Source organism: Labrus bergylta, chromosome 1 (assembly GCF_963930695.1).
Source record: "Labrus bergylta chromosome 1, fLabBer1.1, whole genome shotgun sequence".
NCBI lineage: Eukaryota > Metazoa > Chordata > Actinopteri > Labriformes > Labridae > Labrus > Labrus bergylta.
In genome coordinates this window covers 19,764,047-19,786,260 of record NC_089195.1, presented here as the reverse complement: position 1 = coordinate 19,786,260, position 22,214 = coordinate 19,764,047, and the positions used below count along the sequence as shown (strand labels likewise).

At 39.0% G+C, this 22,214-nt stretch overlaps 2 protein-coding genes across 4 annotated transcripts in view; both read left to right on the top strand.

Annotated features, from left to right (window-relative positions):
- The first annotated feature begins 2,754 nt into the window (after positions 1-2,754).
- On the top strand, positions 2,755-14,835 carry iqce (IQ motif containing E). Of its 2 annotated transcripts, none has more exons than XM_065955922.1 (21): positions 2,755-3,194; positions 3,989-4,030; positions 4,150-4,195; positions 4,269-4,418; positions 5,657-5,746; positions 5,983-6,053; positions 6,351-6,464; positions 6,545-6,595; positions 6,705-6,775; positions 6,880-6,952; positions 7,245-7,285; positions 7,509-7,648; positions 8,276-8,331; positions 8,444-8,673; positions 8,914-9,021; positions 10,011-10,296; positions 10,405-10,491; positions 11,062-11,183; positions 11,284-11,375; positions 12,864-12,929; positions 13,795-14,835. In XM_065955922.1, exons 1-21 carry the CDS (start codon positions 3,123-3,125, stop codon positions 13,917-13,919), a joined length of 2,133 nt encoding a protein of 710 aa, XP_065811994.1. In that variant the 5' UTR covers positions 2,755-3,122; the 3' UTR covers positions 13,920-14,835. The 2 variants fall into 2 exon arrangements, with proteins under 2 accessions (XP_065811994.1, XP_020498701.2); XM_020643045.3 differs by having other exon boundaries at positions 2,762-3,194; positions 7,509-7,660.
- A 784-nt stretch (positions 14,836-15,619) lies between these two features.
- ttyh3b (tweety family member 3b) overlaps positions 15,620-22,214 on the top strand; it is a 28,586-nt gene continuing 21,991 nt past the window's right edge. Inside the window, exons 1-2 of one of the 2 annotated variants that reach the window (XM_020643377.3) lie at positions 15,620-15,800; positions 17,721-17,906. In XM_020643377.3, coding sequence (XP_020499033.1) covers positions 17,781-17,906 — 126 coding nt within the window. In that variant the 5' untranslated portion in view covers positions 15,620-15,800; positions 17,721-17,780. The other variant, XM_020643378.3, reaches the window with a different exon arrangement.

Here is a 22,214-nt window from a genome sequence, read left to right as displayed (position 1 = left end):
CTCCTCTGAGTTCTATTATTACTCCTGCCTGCACATTCGCCTTCATTTATACAGTGAAAAGAGACACCAATTCTGCACTGAGCCTTTCTTCTAATGCAATAATTAAAATCAGGGTATTATGACAAAACCCCAAAGTTTATCCAATTAAGCATTTTAGCCTGTAGTTAGTTTCTCCTCCTGCGGCAGTCTTTAAGTAGGAATCTGATTATGTTAATATGATTAGATTTATTTAAACGGCAGCCTCTATTAAAGGTTATCATCTTCAATGAAGAGCTGCTAACAGTCACACTGTTGTTTCCAATAATGACCACAAGCCTCGCCTTCAAAAAAGAGACTGGTTTTGCTTAGAAATCCTTTGAAAAATTAACACTCACTGTCCAGTTGAACTTAATCTAAGAAGCTTGTGCTCTGTTACACCACTGGGTGAAAGTCTAAATTCATGAGGTCAACAGCTAATTTGCTTAGGTTTGCATGTGTACATTTTTTCTCATTGTGTAATTTTTGTATGCAAATACCAGTCATGCAATGCCCATCGGCTATGTGGGGAGTGCAGAGTGATTGTTGTGAGTGAAAATACAAATTTGAAGCCAAAAATTAAGTAAAAGAAACCATTCCTGGTCAGGGTTTCCTGATGTTTGATTTTCTTTCAAATAAGTGTAGCTATCGTTGGTAAAGTCATTTTGTTCTAAAGTCTTAGCATGATATAGATAATGACTCATACATTTGGTTACCTCATAATGAAAATAATAGTCATCTGCAGTCCTTCTCCTGCAATGTTCACACCTCATCAAGTAGGAGGGGAAAAAGAAAAGCGTCTATATGTTCATTTTAGAGCAGACACGGCTGAAGAGCTGTGTACAGAAGTCATTGATTTTTGTGCATCCTATTTCTTAACTTTTGGTTTGCATCAAATCATATAGTTAAATGTAGTCTTTCGTTTACTCTATTGAAATAACAAGGTGTCTAGTTTATTTTTATACAATTTATGAAAGATATTTTTTTCCTGCCATTTTGAAATATGTTGATTGAATAAAGTTGATTGAAACTTTAAGATGTATTTTTGTATTGGTCATCATTAGTCAGTGTGTGTATCAGTCTTAAGAAGAGCTACATGAAATCATACAAAACATTTTGTAACCTATAAATTGCCAGTGAAATTAAAGGAAAGGAGACAAGTCGGATCAAGATAGCATAAAAAGTACAGAAGAATGACTGAGATTTTAGAATCAGATCACGCAGACGATGGCAGGGGCCAGGACCCTGAAGGAAAAGGTGAGGTGGGAGAGTTTCGAGAATGTATGGCCTGAGCCTCGACTGCCTGATGTTTGATATCACTCAGCTCACATTGCCCCCTTCTGGGCATTCTGGTTAAAACAGAAAGGACATGGATCTGCATGTAATACGGTATGAACACACATTTTATTGTTGTTATCAACCTTGAATGTAAACTTGAAATGTTATTTTATTGTGTGTGCAGCCTCAGATAGGAAGTCTTTCTCACATATCACCTTTCGCTCCTGAGAAAGACACTGTCCCTGACTGAAGATGGCCATGAGTGTTTCAAGATCACCCAGAGAAATACATTGCTTAGCTTCCTCTGAATACAATCAATCCATTTCTTATGAAAGAACATTGTCCACAAATATTTGACAACCGTAGAAACACTACTGTTGTCTAAGATGATTTTATTTATCACACATACAACACAACCAGGTCTAAAAAGGCCTATGAACTCATACATTGTACTTTTGCATGACAAATATGTGATGAAATCCTTCTTTTCAAAGCCTACAGAGAAAGTGGTGTTGACTTACATAGTCTCACAGAAAATGTTGAAACTGTTTCACTTCTTATTAGAAAATGGACAACTGTATGTTTTTGTACGTGAGATCTGCATTGGGTCTGTTTGCCCTGAAGGAAAGTATTCCTGGCTGTGCAGCTCTGAGGGTCCACCACCTGTATAAACAGTGTCAGTGTGGAGGAGAATATGATACCAAAACACAAGGTCTTCCCTACAGAGACTGGAAGTAGAAGAGAGTGACGAACAAAGCAAAAGAGAAGAGCACTTGACATTAGAGAAGGAGAAAGTTCATATTACATTTACTTCTAAGGTTTATTTTTTTACATGATATAGGCGAGATGATTTATAGACTCAAAAAAAAGATTATATATATATATATATATATATATATATATGGTTGTTCTACTTGTTAATATCCTCGTCCTTGGTGAACATTTGTTAGCCATTTATTATGCTGTTTTTATATGTAAATGTACATTTACAATTATATTCTTCTCATGTTTAATATGTGCAACATGGTCCCAACATTTGCGATATTCGAGCTGAACATGGAATATTCCTATACAAGTCTCCTTTACGTTCCCTTTCCTCGTCTCCTACTCTAATGCTACTGGAGGAAAACACTTCAAAACCCTCCTTTAAGCTGCTCTCAACCAATTGATAGAAAACTATTGACACTCAACCTTTTGGCTTGGATATTAGCTTTGTCGAGCTAAACTGTGCTAAAAAGTAAATCTACATCCGGCTTCACATTTCAAAATAAGTCAATGATTTACAAAAAAACCGCGCTGTGTGATAATTGAAGAAATACTAATATTTGAATGTTTTAATTTTCACGCGAAGGCAAATGTTATTGCTGATAAAACTACTACTAAAAGTTTTATACACCTCACTTTACTCTACCTATCCTTTATCCGGTTTATGTTTTTATGTTGAAGGCATCATGACAGTTTCCGGTGGTTTCCTGACTTTTTCCTGCGTGATTAACAGCTCATTAACAGCTGCCTGGTTGCTAGACGACTCAAGCTGCAACACTGATGTGAAAACAGTACTTCTGCTTCAAAACACAACAACAGTTCAACGGATTCCAGGAGGCTTTGTTCAGCATTGTTGTTAAACGCATGAAGGGTTTATGTTGTGGACATTACGCTCTGCCGGGGACGGAAATTGGAGGACGTCGTTTTTGTTTTCCCATGTTTTACTTCTACGTTACTAGCAATAGGGTTTACCTGAAGTTCGCCTTCTGATTAGGAGAACATGTTGAGATCAGACACGGCCAAAGTCAATCGTTGTAACTTAATGTTACATTAGCTGACCAGCTATGTTCAGTGCAACCACCAAGATATCTCAGGAGGCGAGTGAGTTACAAACAGATGAAGACTGTGAGGTGCTGGTGAGTCTTTAGCTTCAGTAAGGTCAAGACTACTTCTGTCTTTAAGTCTTTATATTTGATTTGTTTAGACTTTCTTTTCTAATTTAGCACTCTTATGTTTCACTATGTGTTGCTATATAGAGCATTTAAACCTAAACAGCAGCTAACAATAGTTTAGTTGTCCTGAACACTCAAAACTGTTTTAAACTTAAATTAAACAAGTCTACTTGAAAGTTCTGAGACTAAATATGTGTTCAAAACAAGTCCTTTTTGTTTGATTTTTAGTTTACCCATTTGAATACATTTGAGGTGTAGTAGAGTATATAGGTATAGGTATCCTCTCTGGATGTTTTCCACATGGATTAAAAAAACTGCACTCTAAAAAAAAATGTGCATAAGTTAGGCTCATATTATATTCTACCTTTCTTATACTGTATTGTGTCGGATTCTCCACTTCTCTGGGTTCGATGCATACACAGATAAAAGCAATAAGTAGACAATAATGTCTCAGATTCCGACTCACAAAAACCAGTCAAGACGAAAAAACATGTAAAAAGATTTTGTGTAACAGTTATTAGTTTTATCCCTTTGAGCAAATATCCCTTTAAAGCCAATTGGATGTAATTAGTGATCGATGACTGTGGTGAGAAGCCAGTGGTTTATGAGGGTAAATTATCTCACGTTATTTAATACAGTGTAAACCTTTGTCACAAACTTGCATTTTCTTGAAATATTACAGTTGAATGTCCTCTCTCTCTTCCTCCCAACATTACACACAATCTCTCTCTGACTGACACACGCTCCTTTGTCCACAGGTTGATGACAGCTTCTCGTTCTCTGCTGATATATTTGAAAAGGTAAAGAAATTCATTGATGAAGTTGATCTTTTTTATACTTCATTTTTTTCTTTACAGATATGTTTTGCCTCACTGGGTTAGTTTGATAAAATACCTCCCTTGTCTTTGTTTACAATCAGAAAACAAGGAGGAAGATAACCACTGGCAAGCCTCCGCCGTCTCCAAGTAAGACCTTCTAAGCCTTTTCAGACACTGTCCATGTGCAATGATTGTTTATAAACAGTATGTACATTTGTAGGGTCTCCATACCTCTCGAGTCTGAATGTGAACGCCAGAAAAGCGGCGGTGGCGGCCTGGAAGCTGCCGCGGGCTTCCCTTGGGGACGCCACAGGGGACACTGCAGGGGAGGGCGTCTCGGCTCGCCTCGTGTCCCTCAGCAACGGCCATGGTAAGCAGGAAACGTGCAAACACAGCTGAAGCTCCATAGTCATAGTCTTTGCTCGGGAGGGGGGAGTGGCTGCAGAGGGTCAGGTGGAAAGAGTGAGAGAGATAAATCACAGACTCAGATTTGTCTTCTGATATAACTAGTTTACTGATTTTGTAGGTGTTCTGATCAATGCTGACGTCTTAAGAAAGAGAAGCTTCTCTGAAATTGTTAGAACAATATTCCATGTAGCTTAAAATTTTTTGGAGAAAATTGGTTCAAAACATTTAGGTGAATAGATATTTGGAGGCATAAAAACAGTCAGCAGACAATATTGTTATATCTATCATGTTTGCAAAACACTCAGGTTCTTGTTTGGTATACGTAGCTAAAACGTATTCAGTCTAACACAGAATTCCTGTTACTATTTCTCCCTTTTGGAAGGTGATAATGTTCCAGTTTTGTTGAGATGTTGATTTAGTTTAATGATTACTTAGAGGGGGATTGAGCTTGTGATACAGTTTAACTTCTTTATACTGGGGGGGGGGGGGTTCTGTTTATTTAGCCCACCTCTTTGATTCAAACACCACAGAGTTTATGAAAACTGCTGCCTGCTGTTTCTGACAAGTCATGAAGAAGGAAGAGTCATTGCTTATTTGATTTGTGGTCAATTTTTACATGAAAAGCTGACCATTTCGATAACAGCGGGGAAATCAACACAATGTGATTACAACCTCCTAAATGGAAATATTTTCTTTTCTTCACTCCTTTGTGACAGTTCACTGAATATTTTTAAGTAAAATATAAAACCAGACATTTGAGAGAGTCATCTTTGTTTTTAGGTAATAAAACATTTTTTAAAAAAGGTTTATTTTTTGGCTTTTTATGGCTTTATTGAAGAGATAGAGAGTAGAGAATGACATGCAGACTTCATGTCCTAGAGGACTGCAGCCTCTTCACATGGGGCGCACGCACTAACCACTAGTGCACTGGCGCCCCACAGGAAACACTGAATGACATGTCTCATAGTCTTGTGACTTAATAGACCAAACAACCAATGGAGCAGTTGAGAAAACTCATAAATGCATTACCTCTGTACTTAACAGCATTATGCATTCTGTTATTAGATACTTTAGAAAAAAATACATCGAGGAAGTTATCCCTAAAAGTTTTTAATTAAAGCGTCAGATGAAGTGTTGACTTTGTTTTCTAACTATCTTGTATTATCACCTCTCTCTCTCTCTGTCTGTGTCTTTGTTCAGATGCATCACAGAAACTGAGATCAGAGTGTGAAGTCACACCTGAGCTTCTTAGCACCAAGAAACACAAACATCTGAACTCTGGATCCAGTGGTAAGAAAATGTGTGTGTAGGTTTACTGAGTTAAGTGTGGTAGAGCAGAGACAGAAAAAACTGCTGAACTGAGCAGAGAGAGTGCTTCTTTATTGGGAGACACTATCACAAAACATCCTGGAGGATAACTAGGGTATGATAGCAATCCCATCTGACAATTTCTCCCTTTAAGATGAGTATGTAGATGACTTTTTTTGATAATGTACCATCTTCACATGTGTCCTTCTATGTTTCAGGCTTCTCCATGCATGCATGTGACTACAGAGATAAGGAGGACATGTATGATGAGATTATTCACCTCAAAAAGGTAGATGAGTTACATCATGAATGCAGTTTATTGAGAAAAAAAAATCAAAATGACATGTGCATCTCTGCTGCAAAGGCCTTGAGAAAAGTACCAAATGTATACCATTTTTAATTTCTGACTTTTATTCTTCTGTTCAATGAAAAAGACGATTTTTAGACCTACTGTATGTTTCAGACAAAGCGTTGCATTTCATAAAAGATGATCACCTCAGGATTTACTTGTGCATTCTAAATAAGTAGAAGTGTTCCTTTTATACTTCTTTGATGCGTCAATACTTGCCACTGCTTCCTTCTGCAGAATCTGCATGCACAGAAGTTTGACAACCAGCAAATGAAAGCCAAACTACGCCGCTTAGAGGAAGATAACGCAAAAAGAGAGAAACAGATAGAAGAGCTTTTGGATCCTCCTAAAGTATGATCACCACATTGCATATTTTTTATGTTATCGAAACTTTCAACACATTTTAAGAATATGCCCTTTCTTTTTTCTAGGGATCTCAGTATTCTCTTAGTTTTGTGGATAAGAAAAAAGATAGCGGTATGGTGAGTATGGCCAGAATGTTGTTGCATAAAGCTCGATTAAAGTATTATTTTTTTTCCGGATTGAACCTTCAGCAGGATTGAAGTCACTTTTTATTTTCTGTCTATGAAGGTTGTGAATGGGCTAAAACAGAGAATCCTGAGGCTGGAACAGCAGTGTCGAGAGAAAGAAAATACCCTGAGGTAAAAGATAGTTCACATATTTGTATAAACCCCCTATTGTTTTATGTGTTAATTAGCATTATGTCCATGCTGTTTGCCTCTTTTTTTTTTCTTTTTTTTTACAGTAAGCTGCAAAGTGAGCTGAGGACCACCAACCTGGAGGAGCTAAAGATCTCAGTAGAAACATACTCTGAAGAGGTAGTATCTTCACCTCTGGAAACAAAAGTCAGAAATGTTTTTGTTGGGGCACACAGACTTCCCAGAGTGAAAAAACTGAAACAAAAACCAATTGGAATGAGAAAAAAAAAATCTTCCAAGAGTTTGGAGGGATGTTTGGACTTTTTCCTTAACATCTCTGACTGTGTTTCCTTACTGTTATAAACTCTGTTACTGTCACGCTAACTTTGGAAACAGAGTGTGATCTTAGCAGTAAGAAAGGGAATTCTCATCCAACTTGTAAAGTGTATGTGTTGTGTGTCTCGTCTTTCAGATCAAAAGGCTGAGGATTCTTCTAGAAGCTGCAGAGAAAAGGTGAGTAACTGCTGAACCTGAATAAACCTTAGAATATGATTCACTAAGCTGGTTCACACGATTAGTTCCCTAACTTTTCACAAGGTTATAAAATGATTCGTTAGAGGATAGTAAGTTTAGTATTTCAGGTTTTGGGGTAAATGTTTAAATAAATATTCTCATCTGTGCATTCATTTCTCCTTCTTCCTCACAAAATCCTGAAGTTCTGTCTTTGTGCCCACAGTAACCGAGTAGAGAGTAAATGCTCACAGAGGCAGCAGAAATCTTTAAGCTCCATGGTTCACCGTCTGTCTGAGGACCTGAAGCAGCTGCAGCAGGAGAACATGGCACTGAGAGAGGAGCTCAACACGGACAGTCCTGCAGGTGGCGTCAAAGGTCTTTAATCACACAACATGACCACAATCACACTGTTCTCCTACTGCTCTAAACCACAACAAATTCAAAGAAATGTATTTGTTGCCTTTTGCTTAAACCGCTACAGCTTTGTTGGTTTCCTTCATCTGCTATGTGCTAATGCTACAAAAGCACGACTTTGCTTTTTTACTGGGGATAATTATACATACATTAAAGAGTTCTTGTGAATTTTGCACACAATATCTTCCAGTAGATACACCTACACTCAACCCACAGAAATAGTATATACCTCTTCTTTCTTGACAAGTGTATGTCTTTATACAACAGCATATTATCCTATCTTAAGAATTTAGGAGAAACTATTGAATATTTAAGGGTTTTATTTCTCATATCTTTTTTTTGCTGCATTAACAAATACTGAAATATGTCAAGTGGTAGTGGATGAGGTGTATTTCATGAGCAGCGCAACTTCAGTAATGTAAAAAACAAAATGAAAAAACACAGCTTTAAAAAACGATTCAAAGGTAGCTAACTCACATGTGATTTAGCATTTTCTCTGCATTAAAAACACTCATTGTGGTGTCTAATCTGTGCTGTCATGTTGATGAGAACTGTGTGTGTCTGTGTGTGTCTTAGGTTACAGAGAGTGGAGTAAACAGAGGCTGTTGAGACGGCTGTTGGAAGTGGAGAAGGTGAGCTGGAAACTGTAACTGTTGTTAAACGTGTGTGGTCATGTGTGTCGGGTCATCTTTAAACACAGACAGCAGCTTCATCACAGACTGACTTCCTCTCTCCTCCAATCAGAGGCTGGAGGACAGCAGAAGACATGCCCATTCGCCAAAGAGCATTAGCCAATTGGATCAGGAGGTGCAGGCCTCGCCCACGGAGATTCTGGGGTTTACCATGGCAACAGAGGCAGTGGTCTCCGTGGGAATGATAACTGAGGAATGGGAGGAGGTTTCTGATCTGAGAGGGGCCGTCAGCCAGTTAGAGAAGGAGAAGGCGGAGCTTCAAGAGAAGCTGTCAAGTGATGAGTGAGTGAGTCAGTATTATACATGACATACGTATTTATCTTTTTTTTTTCATGCCATGCTTATGTATATTATTTAAATTCATGATATACACTAAATAGATAAAAGAAAGATGGTTTACTGGACTACAAGTGGAGCTGCACATCTGTGATCTGTGGGACAGGAGATGTAGACACAAAGCCATTGAATTTGGGGGTGATTTTTGTTCTTAGGCCTGCATCTGTGTTGTGTGTTTGTTTTCAGTGATGAGTTAAAACAACTGAGGGCAGGAAGAGAAGAACTGAAGAAAGAGACCGAGCTATGGAAAGCTGAGCAGACAAAAGAACGGGACAAAGAGAGCGAGCAGCACAAGTATGTTTAAGTTGTGATGCATCCTTGATTTGACTTTTCAACACACCAAAATATGCGTGTAACACCAAAATATCTACTGGTTGTGAGTTTAATATAGAACTATATATAAGTTATTGTTTTTGAATCATAAAGACACATTCTGTCATCAACTGATTTATATCTGAAAATATGTAAAGGAAATCTACGTGTGCCCAGTTGATGCCTCTGTCTTTAGCTGTTTTCACACATGCACATAACTCCTGAAAGTTCCCAAAATCTGCATCTATTTTACATCATGTCATCTATCCTCCTGAGACCCCCCCCCACTCCACCCCCCAGTCTGACAGGGAAAACACACTTCAGATATTTGTGAATAAGCAACTCAGGATGGTTTCAGGGGCTGGCTGTCGTGACATTTTCAGGAGTGCATGTGTGAAACAGCTATAACGGTTCTTTGTAGTTATATATTTAAAGAAATATCCCAGTAAACACTGTTGGCATCATCATTGACATTATTAATATTCAACGGGAGATATTTATGTATAACAGGCAGGGATGAAAGAAAAAAGACCTGTTAGAGAAGTGGCAGTGTGGGTGATGGCCGAATCAGAATTACTGAAGCCATGAAGAGGAGTTGTATACAAACGTAGTTTTGCCTACACAACACACTAATGTCTAGCTAATAAAATGACATGTTTTCAATTTTTAGACTGAAACAAACTAGCCAACTACTCTACCGAATATATGCAAAGAAACTGATATTCCTCCTGAAATAAACATACAGTGAATAATATGTAAGCATGCTGCCTTATTACTATTGTGATAATGAAGTGTATTGCAATAGCCTAAACCCAAATCAGATCCCACTTGCATCGAGCCTCCCCAAAAGTAACAACTTAATTTTTTTTGAATAATTTCCCTAGATTTAGAAAGCCACAGCTTGTTAAAAGATACTCCCCTTTTGTTTTTGTTCTGTATTCATGTTTTAACATCTGTGTTTGGGTTTACAGAGAGGAGCTGGATCAGTTGTGGGCGAGGATCCAAACTCTGGAGGACAGAAGTAAAGCTGCACAGGCTGAGCTCTTGGCTCTTTCTGCCACATCACCAGAGGACAAAAAGGACAACGAGGACACTCCTGCTGCTTCAGGTCTGGTTTCTGAAGAAGAGAGGGACACTGGAGGTAAAGACGAGACGAAGAAGCGAGAAGAGGAAGCATCAAGAACAGATGAGGACAAGAGAGCGAGAGAGAAAGCAGCATTGGTAATCCAGACTAGCTGGAGGAAGCACAGGAGAAGGGTGTGTAACAGCATGATTATGTAAAGAAGTTATTGATGTGTGAGACAAAAGTTTACATAAACCCAGATGTCTCCTTATATATCCGCATCCCTCTGCTTCTATCTTAAGGACATTGTGATGTTGCAGTCAGCGTTAAGAGGCCACCTCTTCAGAGAGTCACAGCTCAAGGACCTGCAAAAAGACAGAAAGAAAAAGGTTTCACCCACACACAAACACTTCCATACTGACTTAGTCACTCTTTGATGTTTAATTTAAAATCAGCAAGAATCCTGTTACTGAATCATCCTGTTCAGCTGTGCTAATCATTGTGCATCAATATCACAGGTGTTTTTTTTTCACATGTTTGGTCAATATAAGAATTTGTTTTGGGCTGTTTACTTGGTTTATTCTTTTTAGTTTATTCTTGAAGTAAAATATGAAAACGGTCAGGTCCATCGAGACATTTGATTTGAATGGAAAAATAACAACCACAAATTCATAAATGTGGTTACAAGTTATTTTTAAAAATGTTGTATGAAAGAGCAGGATGACAAAATTAAAGATAGATTTTCAACAAATGTGAACCTGTGAGGACATCAAGCACTTTCTGTGTACTTTCAAACAAATGAGATCCAAGCCTCATTGCCTAATGTCTACAATAAGACACTGAAGAGTAACAGACTGTAAAAACACACACTCCACATTTGCTTTTCTGTCTCTGAACATCCGCTATGTCTCATGTATATTTTTACCCTTTTATCTCTCTCGCTCATTGCCTCATCTTAGGCTGAAGAAGCAATAAACAGCATCGCATCCTCCACAGAAGGAGGGCTGGATGCAGTTGCCTTAACAAAGATACAGTCTGCATTCAGGGGACACCTAGCACGCTGTGAATTTGCAAAAGAGAGGTGATGACACGGACATGTTTCCACAGAAAAATGTTCAATCTTGTTCTTCATGCACCATGTCTTGTCTAATTGTCTGTGTGTGTTTGCGTGTGTTCCTTAGCTCCGAGTTCTCTGTGCCTTCTCTGCCGAGCAGAGATTTGCCCATACTGGTACCAAGAAGAGCTCGATCAGCACACAAACCAAGCAGATCAGGTGAGGGTAACATAGTTTTTTTTTTGTGTATTTAGTTGCGTTTTTACTGAGAACAAACAGAACAGATCAAAAACAGATCAAAGCAAACATGGACCTCATGTTTATCCACTTCTTTTAAATGCTATGTCTCAGTGGAGAATCCGTCTCTAAGGCCCTTTTCACACAGGCACAAAACTCCTGAAAATGTTCTAACAAAATCGGACAACTGTTTTTACAGCTACTTTATCGCTAATTTTTCCTTCCAGCCCCCAAATAAAATTTTCAACAAGAAGGAAGTGAAAGCAGCGGGTAATATTTAGGAAAATGCATTCAGTTGATTGTGTTTATATCCTACGACTTGTTTGTAAGAAGTGTAATCTTCGTGCATGTAACAAAAATTGTTCCGTTTTTCCTGCTATCCAATATGTTCTTCTCCGCTCTTGCGTTTTACTGTGAATATATCCTATTAGACAAAGCATTGATACAAAGTCAAAAACTGTCGTCATAGCGTCGACTCTGATGCTTCCTCAAGTAAGGCCTACATGTTTATCACTGGAAATTATTCACTGAAATCCAGATAGTATCGACCTCTGTTTTTTTTTTGATAATACAGTTTACACATTCTTCAGCAAGTTTTCTATTAAATATTCAAATATGGGGCTAAACTACAACCTGATTAATTGTCAGATACACAGAGCTCGTGACAGTGGGACTTCTTTAAACTTCAGATCTTAGAAAGCCTTGGTAAGGGGACTTAGTCTGCCAGTCTAAGGAGCTTCAGGCTTGATGTCTGTTGGCTATACAACACATTGGCATTGCCCTGCTTTCAACGACCAAATCACTCATCGTGTCCCCCCTGACGCCTTTATGAGTGGTGATGGATTTTGCAGGCACACTGATCAAATTCTTGGATGCCCTTGTGCTCTGCAGCAGACAGAGCTGTGACAAAGTTGTATCAGAGATTGATGAGGACACTCAGCCTCTCTGTGGAACAATAATGCCACTCACCACCTCACATGACCCTAATAGATCTGAAGTTTCTGCTTTTCAGGAGCTCTAATCCTGAACGTCTGCCTCGACTAAATGACCCCGTTAGACGCCGACTCTTTCCCCATAACATTCTCCTCTGTCTTCCTGCCTTTCTAACAAGCTGACAGCAGATGGGTGCATGGAGAGGATCAGCAATGTCAGCATTATTTTCGAAAAGAATGCTGACAAGACTGGCTCTGCATTCAAGTACTGGGCTTCACAAAGTCTTTTCAGGCTGGCGAATTTTGAGCTGATATTTCTGATCTTTTTTCAAAGGTTTTTTACAAGACAATATAAAGTTTTGCTGCAATTTTGGTTAAAATATTCAATCCTTTCCATTGCACAGTGCAATTGCTTGAAATATGATCTGGCAAAGGTTGGATCATCATCAAGACATATCATTTTGAGGATGTGTCTCAATTGTTGAGTAATAATGACTACATTTTTTTGTTGTGTGTGTTGTTGAATTGCTCAATAAAGGTGAGGAAAAACAGGGTGAGGCAGAAGACCCCTGGATTGACTCCTCGAAGAAGACACCCTCAACAGGTAAGAGAAAGAGTAGACAAATAGTTTTTCATGTCATTTGTCTTTTGAAAGAACACAAGCTCTCTGGTCGATTTCATCCATATCCTAAGATGTTTGTTAGTGGAAGGAAAAAATAATATGGGATAAAAAAAAAACAAATCTTCCAAAATCGTTATTTGTGAAAGTTAAATCTTCTGAGTCCAATCTGTTTGATTATAAATGATCAGTTTTAATGGTTTATAAATCTACTGTGTGTGTATGCTTGACTACTGTTGAAACTGGGTGTTGCTGCTACTTGTAGCCAGGTATTCATTGTAAAGAAGATGTTCGATGTCAATGGGACAAACCTGGTTAAATTAAGGTTGAATTTAAGATAAATATAAAAGTGGCCATAAGGAACATTACAATGGAAAAACTAAGCTAAGCCCCGCCCACCACACATACAAGCAAACTGCTGTCACTGTGACGGTCTGCTCTCAATGCAGAGAAACACCAACAGTCAATCAACATACATCTGAAAAAAAGAAGTTGAAGTAGAAACTCTGTGTGCCTGAAGCTGTTGTTAGGCGAGGACAGAGAGCTAGTGAGGACAGAGAGAAGGCTGGCAACACAAGTCACTCACTTGATGTGCAAATTAACAATGGTTGTTTTGTATTCGGACTATATTCTTAAAAAAGTACAAAGGGGCAGGGGTTTGCAGATACAGATCAGACACACATTTATTTAAAAGAAAGTTTTGCTTTAGTTTATCAGTGATGTGCAATTACCAAAACTAGTTATTTTAAACAAAGTTGTAATACAAAAGGTTGCCAACTGTAGCTTATAATGATGTGAAGATGATGAAGCTCAACCTGTGTACCTGTGTGTACTTGTTTATCTCCTTCAGTCCAAACAGAACTTCATAGCACAACTGAGTCTGGTGGAGCTGCTGCAGGTGATTCTGACGACTCTGATGACATCATCGTGTCTCCGTCTCGGCCTATGAGGAGCAGAGAAGTCCTGCACTTATAGACTTTCTAGGTTGTGTGTTTGTGTGTGTGTGAGAGTCAGTTTGTTCTGATTCATAATAAATTGGGTTCTTACTGAACCTGCATACGACAGCTAGGATGTTTCCATTGTAGTCAGGATAACATTAAACACACACAATATTCGCTGTTTGTCTTTTTGCACTTTTGCCATTTTTTTCACGGAAGGTGGTTGCAGGGTCTTTAAACACATTTCAGACAAGAGTTGAAGTAAAGAGGCACTTAAACGCCTCACTTTGATTACACAATTCCAATCTCATGACTTGCAGTGTGGATAGTGTCTTAAAAATCTGATTTAAGAGACTACTCGGATTTGCCTTCGATATTTCCTCACATGCTCATAATTTTGAAATTACCTTTAATTTAAAGCCTTAATTTTTGTGAATTATAATTTGAGCCAAATAACCCTTTTCAATGAGTCGTGTGAATCCCGTCATTCTATTGTTTACAAAAAGTGCCTTCTGCATGGATATTTAGACAACCGTAATATTTCTCTTGATCTGACTCTGCTAAATGAACAGTCACTGCAAATTGCTCTAAATTTAAGTCTTTGGAATAATTAATGAATGATATTTTGATATGGTTGATTTGTAATACATAGCATACATATCACTAATCCATCATATATGCTTAGTAAACTATATCTGATTCTAAGGTATGATCAAGGGCTGATTCTCAACTGATGCACTTTTGAGCCAAACTGTGAATAAATTATAGATCAGTCTGCAGCAATACAGAACACACAGTCAGTTCAGTGGAGGATACACAGTATGTCTAATGACAATGTTGTGTAAACAGGCACATGGAAACAAAGTGAACGGCTGAGAGCAGGTTTCCCACATGATGTGTGTTACTTGATACATGAGGATTCAATAATAAAATGCTTTTTGATAATAAAAAAACCTTCTCCTGTCATAGTTTTTTCTGCATGTAATGCTGGAAATAATCCAATAACATTTACCCGACTGATTTCCTTGGGCACTACGAGATGAAACTTTTACATACAAAACATTACCATAAGCTTTTGAAATCAAATGCTTTGTCAAAGTTACACCAATTTTCCCAAATAACTCTGTTTTTACCAGGTGCAACTAACTGCTAATTATTTTATAAGTAATGATTCCGATTTTGAAGTTGTGAGTAGCTTCTGTCGATAATATGCTATGCTTGGCTTTTTCCATGGATTTATATTTAATAATTGTTATACGTCATAAATATATCTGTGGTTATTTAGGAAAAAAGTTGCTGCCTTCTGAACCAAATCTACTTACCTTTTCATTTTATGTATTATTTGTGAAGCACTTTGTAACAAAAAAAGTTGTTATATTAATAAAGTGTATTGTTATTATTATTATACATCAATAACCAAATAATGACATGTTTTAAAAAGGGTTGAAGTATAGAGTGTAATCAAAGGTAAACTTTCCAGAGTCTATTTAGAGTGATCTATTCTATATAACCACTCTTTATGTAGGACTTGAACTGCAGGAATTTAACCATGTTAAAATGATATATTGGCTCGAACTAAAGGTCGAAATGCTTGTTCAATCATCGCTTTTAAAAGACAGTAAAGCTGCCGCCTACTGCAACATGCACTTCCATCATTGTAACACTAGGGGGCGTCCTCTATGCAGAATGCGCTCTCTTCCTCAACAACACAATCCCTCTCTCTTTCTCTGAGACACACACACACACACACACACACTTGCAGAGCTGGAGCTGCCGCAAAGCCCCGTCCTCCAAGGCTTGTTAAACACCGTGTTTGCTTCACGCTCTAACAATATCATCCAACCGAAGAGCCGCGACGCTGAGTTCACTGAACCGACGGTCATCGTGGGAACAGCGCCTCGGAGCACCAGCTGTTATGGTATAAAATACAGAAAACGAAGGCATCGTCAAAAAAAAAAAGCGATAGAAATATACTGGGTTGGGGGTCATTGAGTCTGTGACGCCTAATCTGCCTTAGCATTGTCGCTCACTTGGAGAAGGTAACCAAAACAAGCGGGGGAGACTCGGTGAGATGTGACCGCTATTCGGTTATCTTCAATGCGGTCGGGAGTCGGTCGTTGCAGCCTGCTCGTTACGTTGATGCAGCAGCGCACGGCGGAGGGGTTAAAATCCACCACCGGATCTCGAAAGACAATAGGTGAAAATATACGGCCGGCCTGGACTCCCAAGACTACACTAGACGAGGGTCTGAATCCGATTCGGCTTCGCACTAGGTAGGTTGCGACACTGTTCCTATAACCAACCTTAACACGGAGGCTTTGATATCCACAGACACGAAGTCCTGAAGCGAGTTCTCGCCTTTTCTCCTCCTTGTTGCCTTGACGACTATGTGAGACTGCGGTAGTTTTTAACTGACAAAGCAGGTTAATGGTAACCTTGGTTATGTGTACAGTTTATGTGTTCAATTTGTGAGAATAAATAGGACCTTCAGACCTAAATTCCCGACGATACGCTCGACTTGGTTGACCTACATGTGTTGGTACTGTAAAGGCAGTAAAATACAAATAGTCGTGCGTACGGCCATTTCACTCCCCAACAATACGCTTATCCCGTGAAGTCTGTTTTGCGGTATGGGCGTTAAGTGAGGTGATGCGGGGTCGCTGTCAGCCATGCTTTTGTCATACCATCATTCTTATTCAGTATCTTCATCTCATTTTTTTTTCAAATTTGCTAACTAAATGGGCTATTTACATGGCATTTCATTATTATTGGAGTCAGTGGCGAGCACATTAACGCCACACAGAACAAGATAATTCAACAATTCGCGATGAATTGTAATGGAAAGCAAATTCCTTGTTGCAGACCTGTAGTTTCAACATAATTTTGGGGATGTCATACTGCTGAAAGGCAAAAAAACAAAACCCAGTGGATTAAAATGGCTAATTAGTAAGTAAAATGTTTAGTAGGTTACACGATCTTTAAAAACAATGTCCTATGTGAATTGTTAACAAATGTCAAAGCAGGGCACATTGGCATGTTGATGTGTTATTATTGTAGTTTGTTCAGGGCATGTTTCTGACTAAACACAGAAAACCTCAGTAATTCCTTCAGTCCAAGTTGTGTTTGCAAACAGTATCAACAGCAATGACTGCAGAAACTCATCTGGTTTAAAACATACAATGAAATGACATCAATACTAAATGTTTTGACCTTGCCAGTCATTGCAGTTGCTGTAATCAAAAAAGCAGAAAATCCATGCTTATATTCAGAACAGCAGCACAACTTTGAGCGTGGTATTGCATTTATAAAACAGATATGTGGCTCAGGGTAGTAAGTAAACCTTTAGTAAACAATACGGTAAATCATTTTACTTGATCATTTTTCAGCAAATTGTAATATTTTAACAGGACAGTTGCTGTAATATGTGCAAAAATGCACAACAGTCGGACTGAAATCAGTACAACAGCATGACCTTGATGTGATATTGCTTTTATAACACAGTTCTGTGCTCAAAGTTGAAAATCTCAACAATAATGATTGATTTATCATTAAATCCAATTTTTCAAATTTCATATTGTGAAACTTGAGTTGGTCTTTTTTCAACAACATAAAACGTTTCCTCAAACCCAAAACTAGCCATATTGTGTTATGTTCATATAAACTTCTATCCTGTGACATGTGACAGATACTTTGCTGCACGTGTGATTCTGACAACAAGTGCTGTTATACTCAGTGTCAGTCTTCATGAAATCCAGAATCCAAACTTACTGTTGTGTTGTTGTCCAGGAAGTAGTTTCTTTGCCCTGTTAACAAACAACGGTTGTATATTTCCCTACAGTGTCTGTGTCAGGAAACTGGTTAAGGAGTGAAGTGACAGCCGGCAGGTCGCTGGATCGGGATGGCGGCCGTAGTGAACTACTCCCCGCCTTGGTGGGTGAATCTGCTCCATCGGTTGCCTCATTTCAACATTGAATTCCAGGTCGTGAGCAGTGATTTCAGACCAGAAGACTCTGAGTATCAGAAGGTAAGACAAGTACAGGGGAATAATTTACATCCCACTCTTCATCTTTTCATTCTTCATCCTCTTCAGCGTTTAGAGACACCTTATATCCAACCTCCTGCCACCTGCCCACACTGTCATTTCACAGCAGAGTGGCCAAGTGGACCACAGAGTTGTGGGTTCCCTCTCTGCATCGATCAATACTATGTGTGTGTGTGTGTGTTAGTGTATGTGTTAGACAGAGAGAGAGATGTCCTTGAATCAAGTAACTGACCCCTTGCCTGCTCCATCATCGTGAACAGGTGAACAGTGTTAAAATAAACCGTCAGTCAATTTGTGGATTAGTTATGTGGTTAGCAATCTAGAAGTCGAGATCCCTAATGGTTGATGTATAAATCTTAAGGAAATCATTTTTAGCAAGATAAGAAAAAAGCAGTTTTCCCACACAGCAAGTTATTGTCTCTACTCGACACTAGTCATTTGGAACTGGTGCTTTTACTTACACTGTTTTATTTTCCGAAGCACATAGAACTTACTCACTTGATTCAGTTCCTTAGGTCAGCTACAGAGCAACACTGAGAAAATGCCAAGTCTCACCCATGATTGTGTCTCCAACATGACACAAACAAAGGCAGAAACTTTACATGAAGTTATTAACTCAATGAACAGTATAACGGAGCTGAGTATGTCTATTTCACTTCTTCAAAGTTGGTTGTGCAGACTGCTCAACCAATTTCAAAAAAATGGTCAGATTGGTTATTGAGGTTGTTTTTTCATTGCACTGCCATTCCAGTGACTGTCCTGTTCAACCAATCAGTGGTCTGCATTGTGACCACATAATCTCAAAGTATCAACTCAGCTCTCTTGGACGGTCTGCAAAAGTGCAATCCAGTTAAAAGACAACTTTTTAACTACATAATATAATTTTGAAGTTGGCTTTGGATTTTAAAGACAGGATACAGAGAGATTTACAGAACTCTGTTTAATTCAAACAAACACAGTCTGGGTGGGGGGGATCAATCTTGGGATGTACTGCTGCATATGTCCTCTGGACATGTGAAATGTGTCATGTGGGGAAAAGGTCACAATCTCTAAGTTGGGGAACAAATGCACTTTCAGTGAACAGAAAATGCCAGTCAAAAGATTTGATTAGTAATACACTAGTCATTCTCTGGATTTAGTCAGTGATTATGAATATTTTTCACTTGATTATCATTGTTAATGATCATTGTGAGAACTCCATCTTAGCCTATTTAAAGGTAAGACTCATGACTTTGGTGTCATTGGATAAATTATTATTTGAAAAGAATACTAATTAAGAAAAAAAACAAGTGAAAAGCAAAAAAGAAATTGCAGTCTTTGTCTGATGAAAAACTGGCTGAGTCGGCAGAGCTAGCTCCATCTAAAAGACGGGCTTTGGCCGAGTTTTGCTGCATTTCATTTGAATCCTCAAACAAGGTGACTTTCAGGTCTCTGCACCAGAAAAAAAACACAGCCTCATGAACACACATGAAGCCAATACACATCGTTTAGAACCCCGCATTCATGCACTGCTTTCACCCGTCAATGCAGTCTGCCGACATGTATGGGGAGAGGAGGGAGGACGTGCGAGTTCAAGAGCCGAGCGTGGGAAGGCACCCACGGCCATGAACAAGGGAGGGAGATGGGAACCGGAGAGAGAAGCAGGGAGAGAGGAGGAGGAGGACAACGAGTGAGAAAGATATAAAGGGACTGATTGGAGGCGAGAGGAGAGAGAGAAGGCTCCATGAGCCATGGGAGGTGCTTTTAAATTGCCAAATAGCCACTTCCTGCGAGCTATTCAATGTTTAACTAAGGGCCTTTGTATGTGTGTGTGTCAATGTGTGTGACCACTGGAATTTTAAGGACCCCCATTTAGGACTAATTACATCCTGACATGTTTTAGCAGATGGGGCTGTTTCTATGTCACTGAGCATTCACCACTATGATCACATGTTTGTTTGTACACTATCTGGTTGTGCAGTAGTTGTGCTATAAGCTGTATGTATATATGCCACATACAGCAGATTCACTTTCTGTGTCAGTGCGTATTTAGAACTTAGTGTTGTTTGTTAAGGTGAGGTCACAGATCTCCCTCAGGGGATGTTTGTGTGTGAGAGTGAATATAGGGGTTCTATTCAGGGTGAAATCATTAATTCTGGCTAGACGAGGGGGGGTGGGGGGGGTGTGAGAAGAACAAGAAGAAGAAGAAGGTTGAATTGGATTGAGGCAGGGAGGGAGGAACGAACTAGGGAGGAGTGAGAGAAGGGGGAGGGGTCGAGAGAGAGAGAGAGAGAGAGAGAGAGAGAGAGTTCGAAGGAGTGTGTGTGTGTGTGTGGGGGGGGTCCTGTAGTCTGTTGTGAAAGAATGCTCTCTTTCTTTCTTTCACTCTTTCACTGGAGCCCGTCTTTAGATTGGCTCAGTATATCTGTCTCAAAGGCTTTCATGCATCCACTCATCCAGCTGAGAAACACACACACACATATGCACACACAAACAAGGTCCTAAACAGTGTCCTTCAGTGCACTAAGTCCGTCACTGCAACACACACACACACACACACACACACAAACACTCTCACACGCTCCCACACAATAGAGAGACATTTCTTCTGTGTAGTGTTTTTCTTTCTGATGTGGTTTTGCACAGGTTCATTTGTATTCAACTCTGGAGCTCTGAAGTTGCTCAAAACTTTCTGCTCACACACTGTCACTCACTTGTACACTCACTGCAAGAAGCTTTTCTCTTCAACAAACCAAATGAGGAAAAACTGTTCAGCATTCATTCATGAGAGCAGCTGGTCTCTGATGACTCTGACTTTATTGGGGATGCTGACTCGATGGCTTTGTTCAAGAAAACTGTGTTGTTTTTTTCCTAGTGAGCTGAAACAGGGGCTCTTATCCTGAGGGTCTGAAGGCAATGGAATAGCTTCTGTCTGTGTGTGTGTGTGTGTGTGTCTGTCTGTGTGTGTGTGTGTGTGTGTGTGTGTGTGTGTGTGTGTGTGTGTGTGTGTGTGTGTGTGTGCATTCATGTGTTAGTATTATGGCAGAATCGCAGAGTCAGCGACCAGCCACAGTTAAAACAGCTGCAGAACATTACAGAGGAATCATGTGACCTATAATAACACACACATATATCCAGAGCTGTGGAAAGTAAGTCTGTAATTGCTATTTTGGATGGTTTGCACAATGGAAGACATAAACTCAAAGCATTTTGAAAAGGATCAAAAAGAAAAAAAAGGCTACTTTTGAAACGTTTTAGTTTCTTTAAAGTTTCTTTCATGTGCAAACCCTCACTTGGACGTCTTTGCATTAGTAGCTAGATGTCCAAAGGATGCTGTTTGAGCGTGTGTGTGTTTGTGTGTTTGTGTGTGTGTGTGTGTGCATGTGTGTGTGTGAACTTGAGCCTATGTGTGTGTAGCATGTCTCAACAACAGAATGTAAATGAATCACCCCTCAAGGGATTAATTAAAGAAATCTTATTTTTCGTCCTTTTTTTTAAAGTGAAAATGTATGCCCACATCTCATCAAGGGCCTTACTGATCAAAGGATGTGCATTTTGAGTTATTTTCACATTTGATGTTGAGATCTAACTGATTAAATGCGTACTCCAGTAGTCACAAAAAGGAGTTACTGGTTTGATAAAACCCTGTTTGTGGCGTTGTCCATGACTAGGAATGCAACAATACAGTCAGCCCTTGGTTAAATAAAAACCTTGGTTTTCTGGTCACGGTTTTCAGTTTGGTTCAGTTCTGACGGCCTGGGTTGTTGCCGTGTTAATTTATTCCATTCTTTTGAGTTTTAGGCAAATTGTACAGAAACAGCAAGGGGTTAAGAATAAAAAGCTTTTTTATTTTATTTCCAAAACTATGTCTTTATTTTGCTTTGAAAGAAAACAACTTTTCCATTAATACACATTCCGATTGTATGGTGTATAGTCACAATGAAAAGAAGGCAGCAGTTAAGTAGTGCCATGAAGACCAGCTGTAGAAGACATTTCAGTATTTTAAAATATATAGTATATTTGTATTGTTTAGTGGAATTTGACACTAAAACTGTAAGGGGATGTAAAGCATTGATATTTCATTGTGTACATTAACTTTTGTTACAACTGATTCATCTTTTGTCCGTTCACTCACACCCCGTCTGCATCATGCAGGTCTTAGCTGGTGGCTATGTGTGTAACAATCAGAAGCTTCACTTAAGTCACAGCCTGCTACAGTTCTGTTGCTGCAAACTGGGCCAAATTCCAAAAGTGTTTCTATTTGAGTAGGCGACACATGTAAAACGATGCTTGACGACAGTTATGAATTAC

Coding starts and splice junctions, on each gene's coding strand:
- iqce (XM_020643045.3), top strand. CDS start 3,123: ATGTTCAGTGCAACCACCAAGATATCTCAGGAGGCGAGTGAGTTACAA. Junction 8,674..8,913: donor GAGAAGCTGTCAAGTGATGA/GTGAGTGAGTCA, acceptor GTTTGTTTTCAG/TGATGAGTTAAAACAACTGA. Junction 10,492..11,061: donor AAAAAGACAGAAAGAAAAAG/GTTTCACCCACA, acceptor GCCTCATCTTAG/GCTGAAGAAGCAATAAACAG.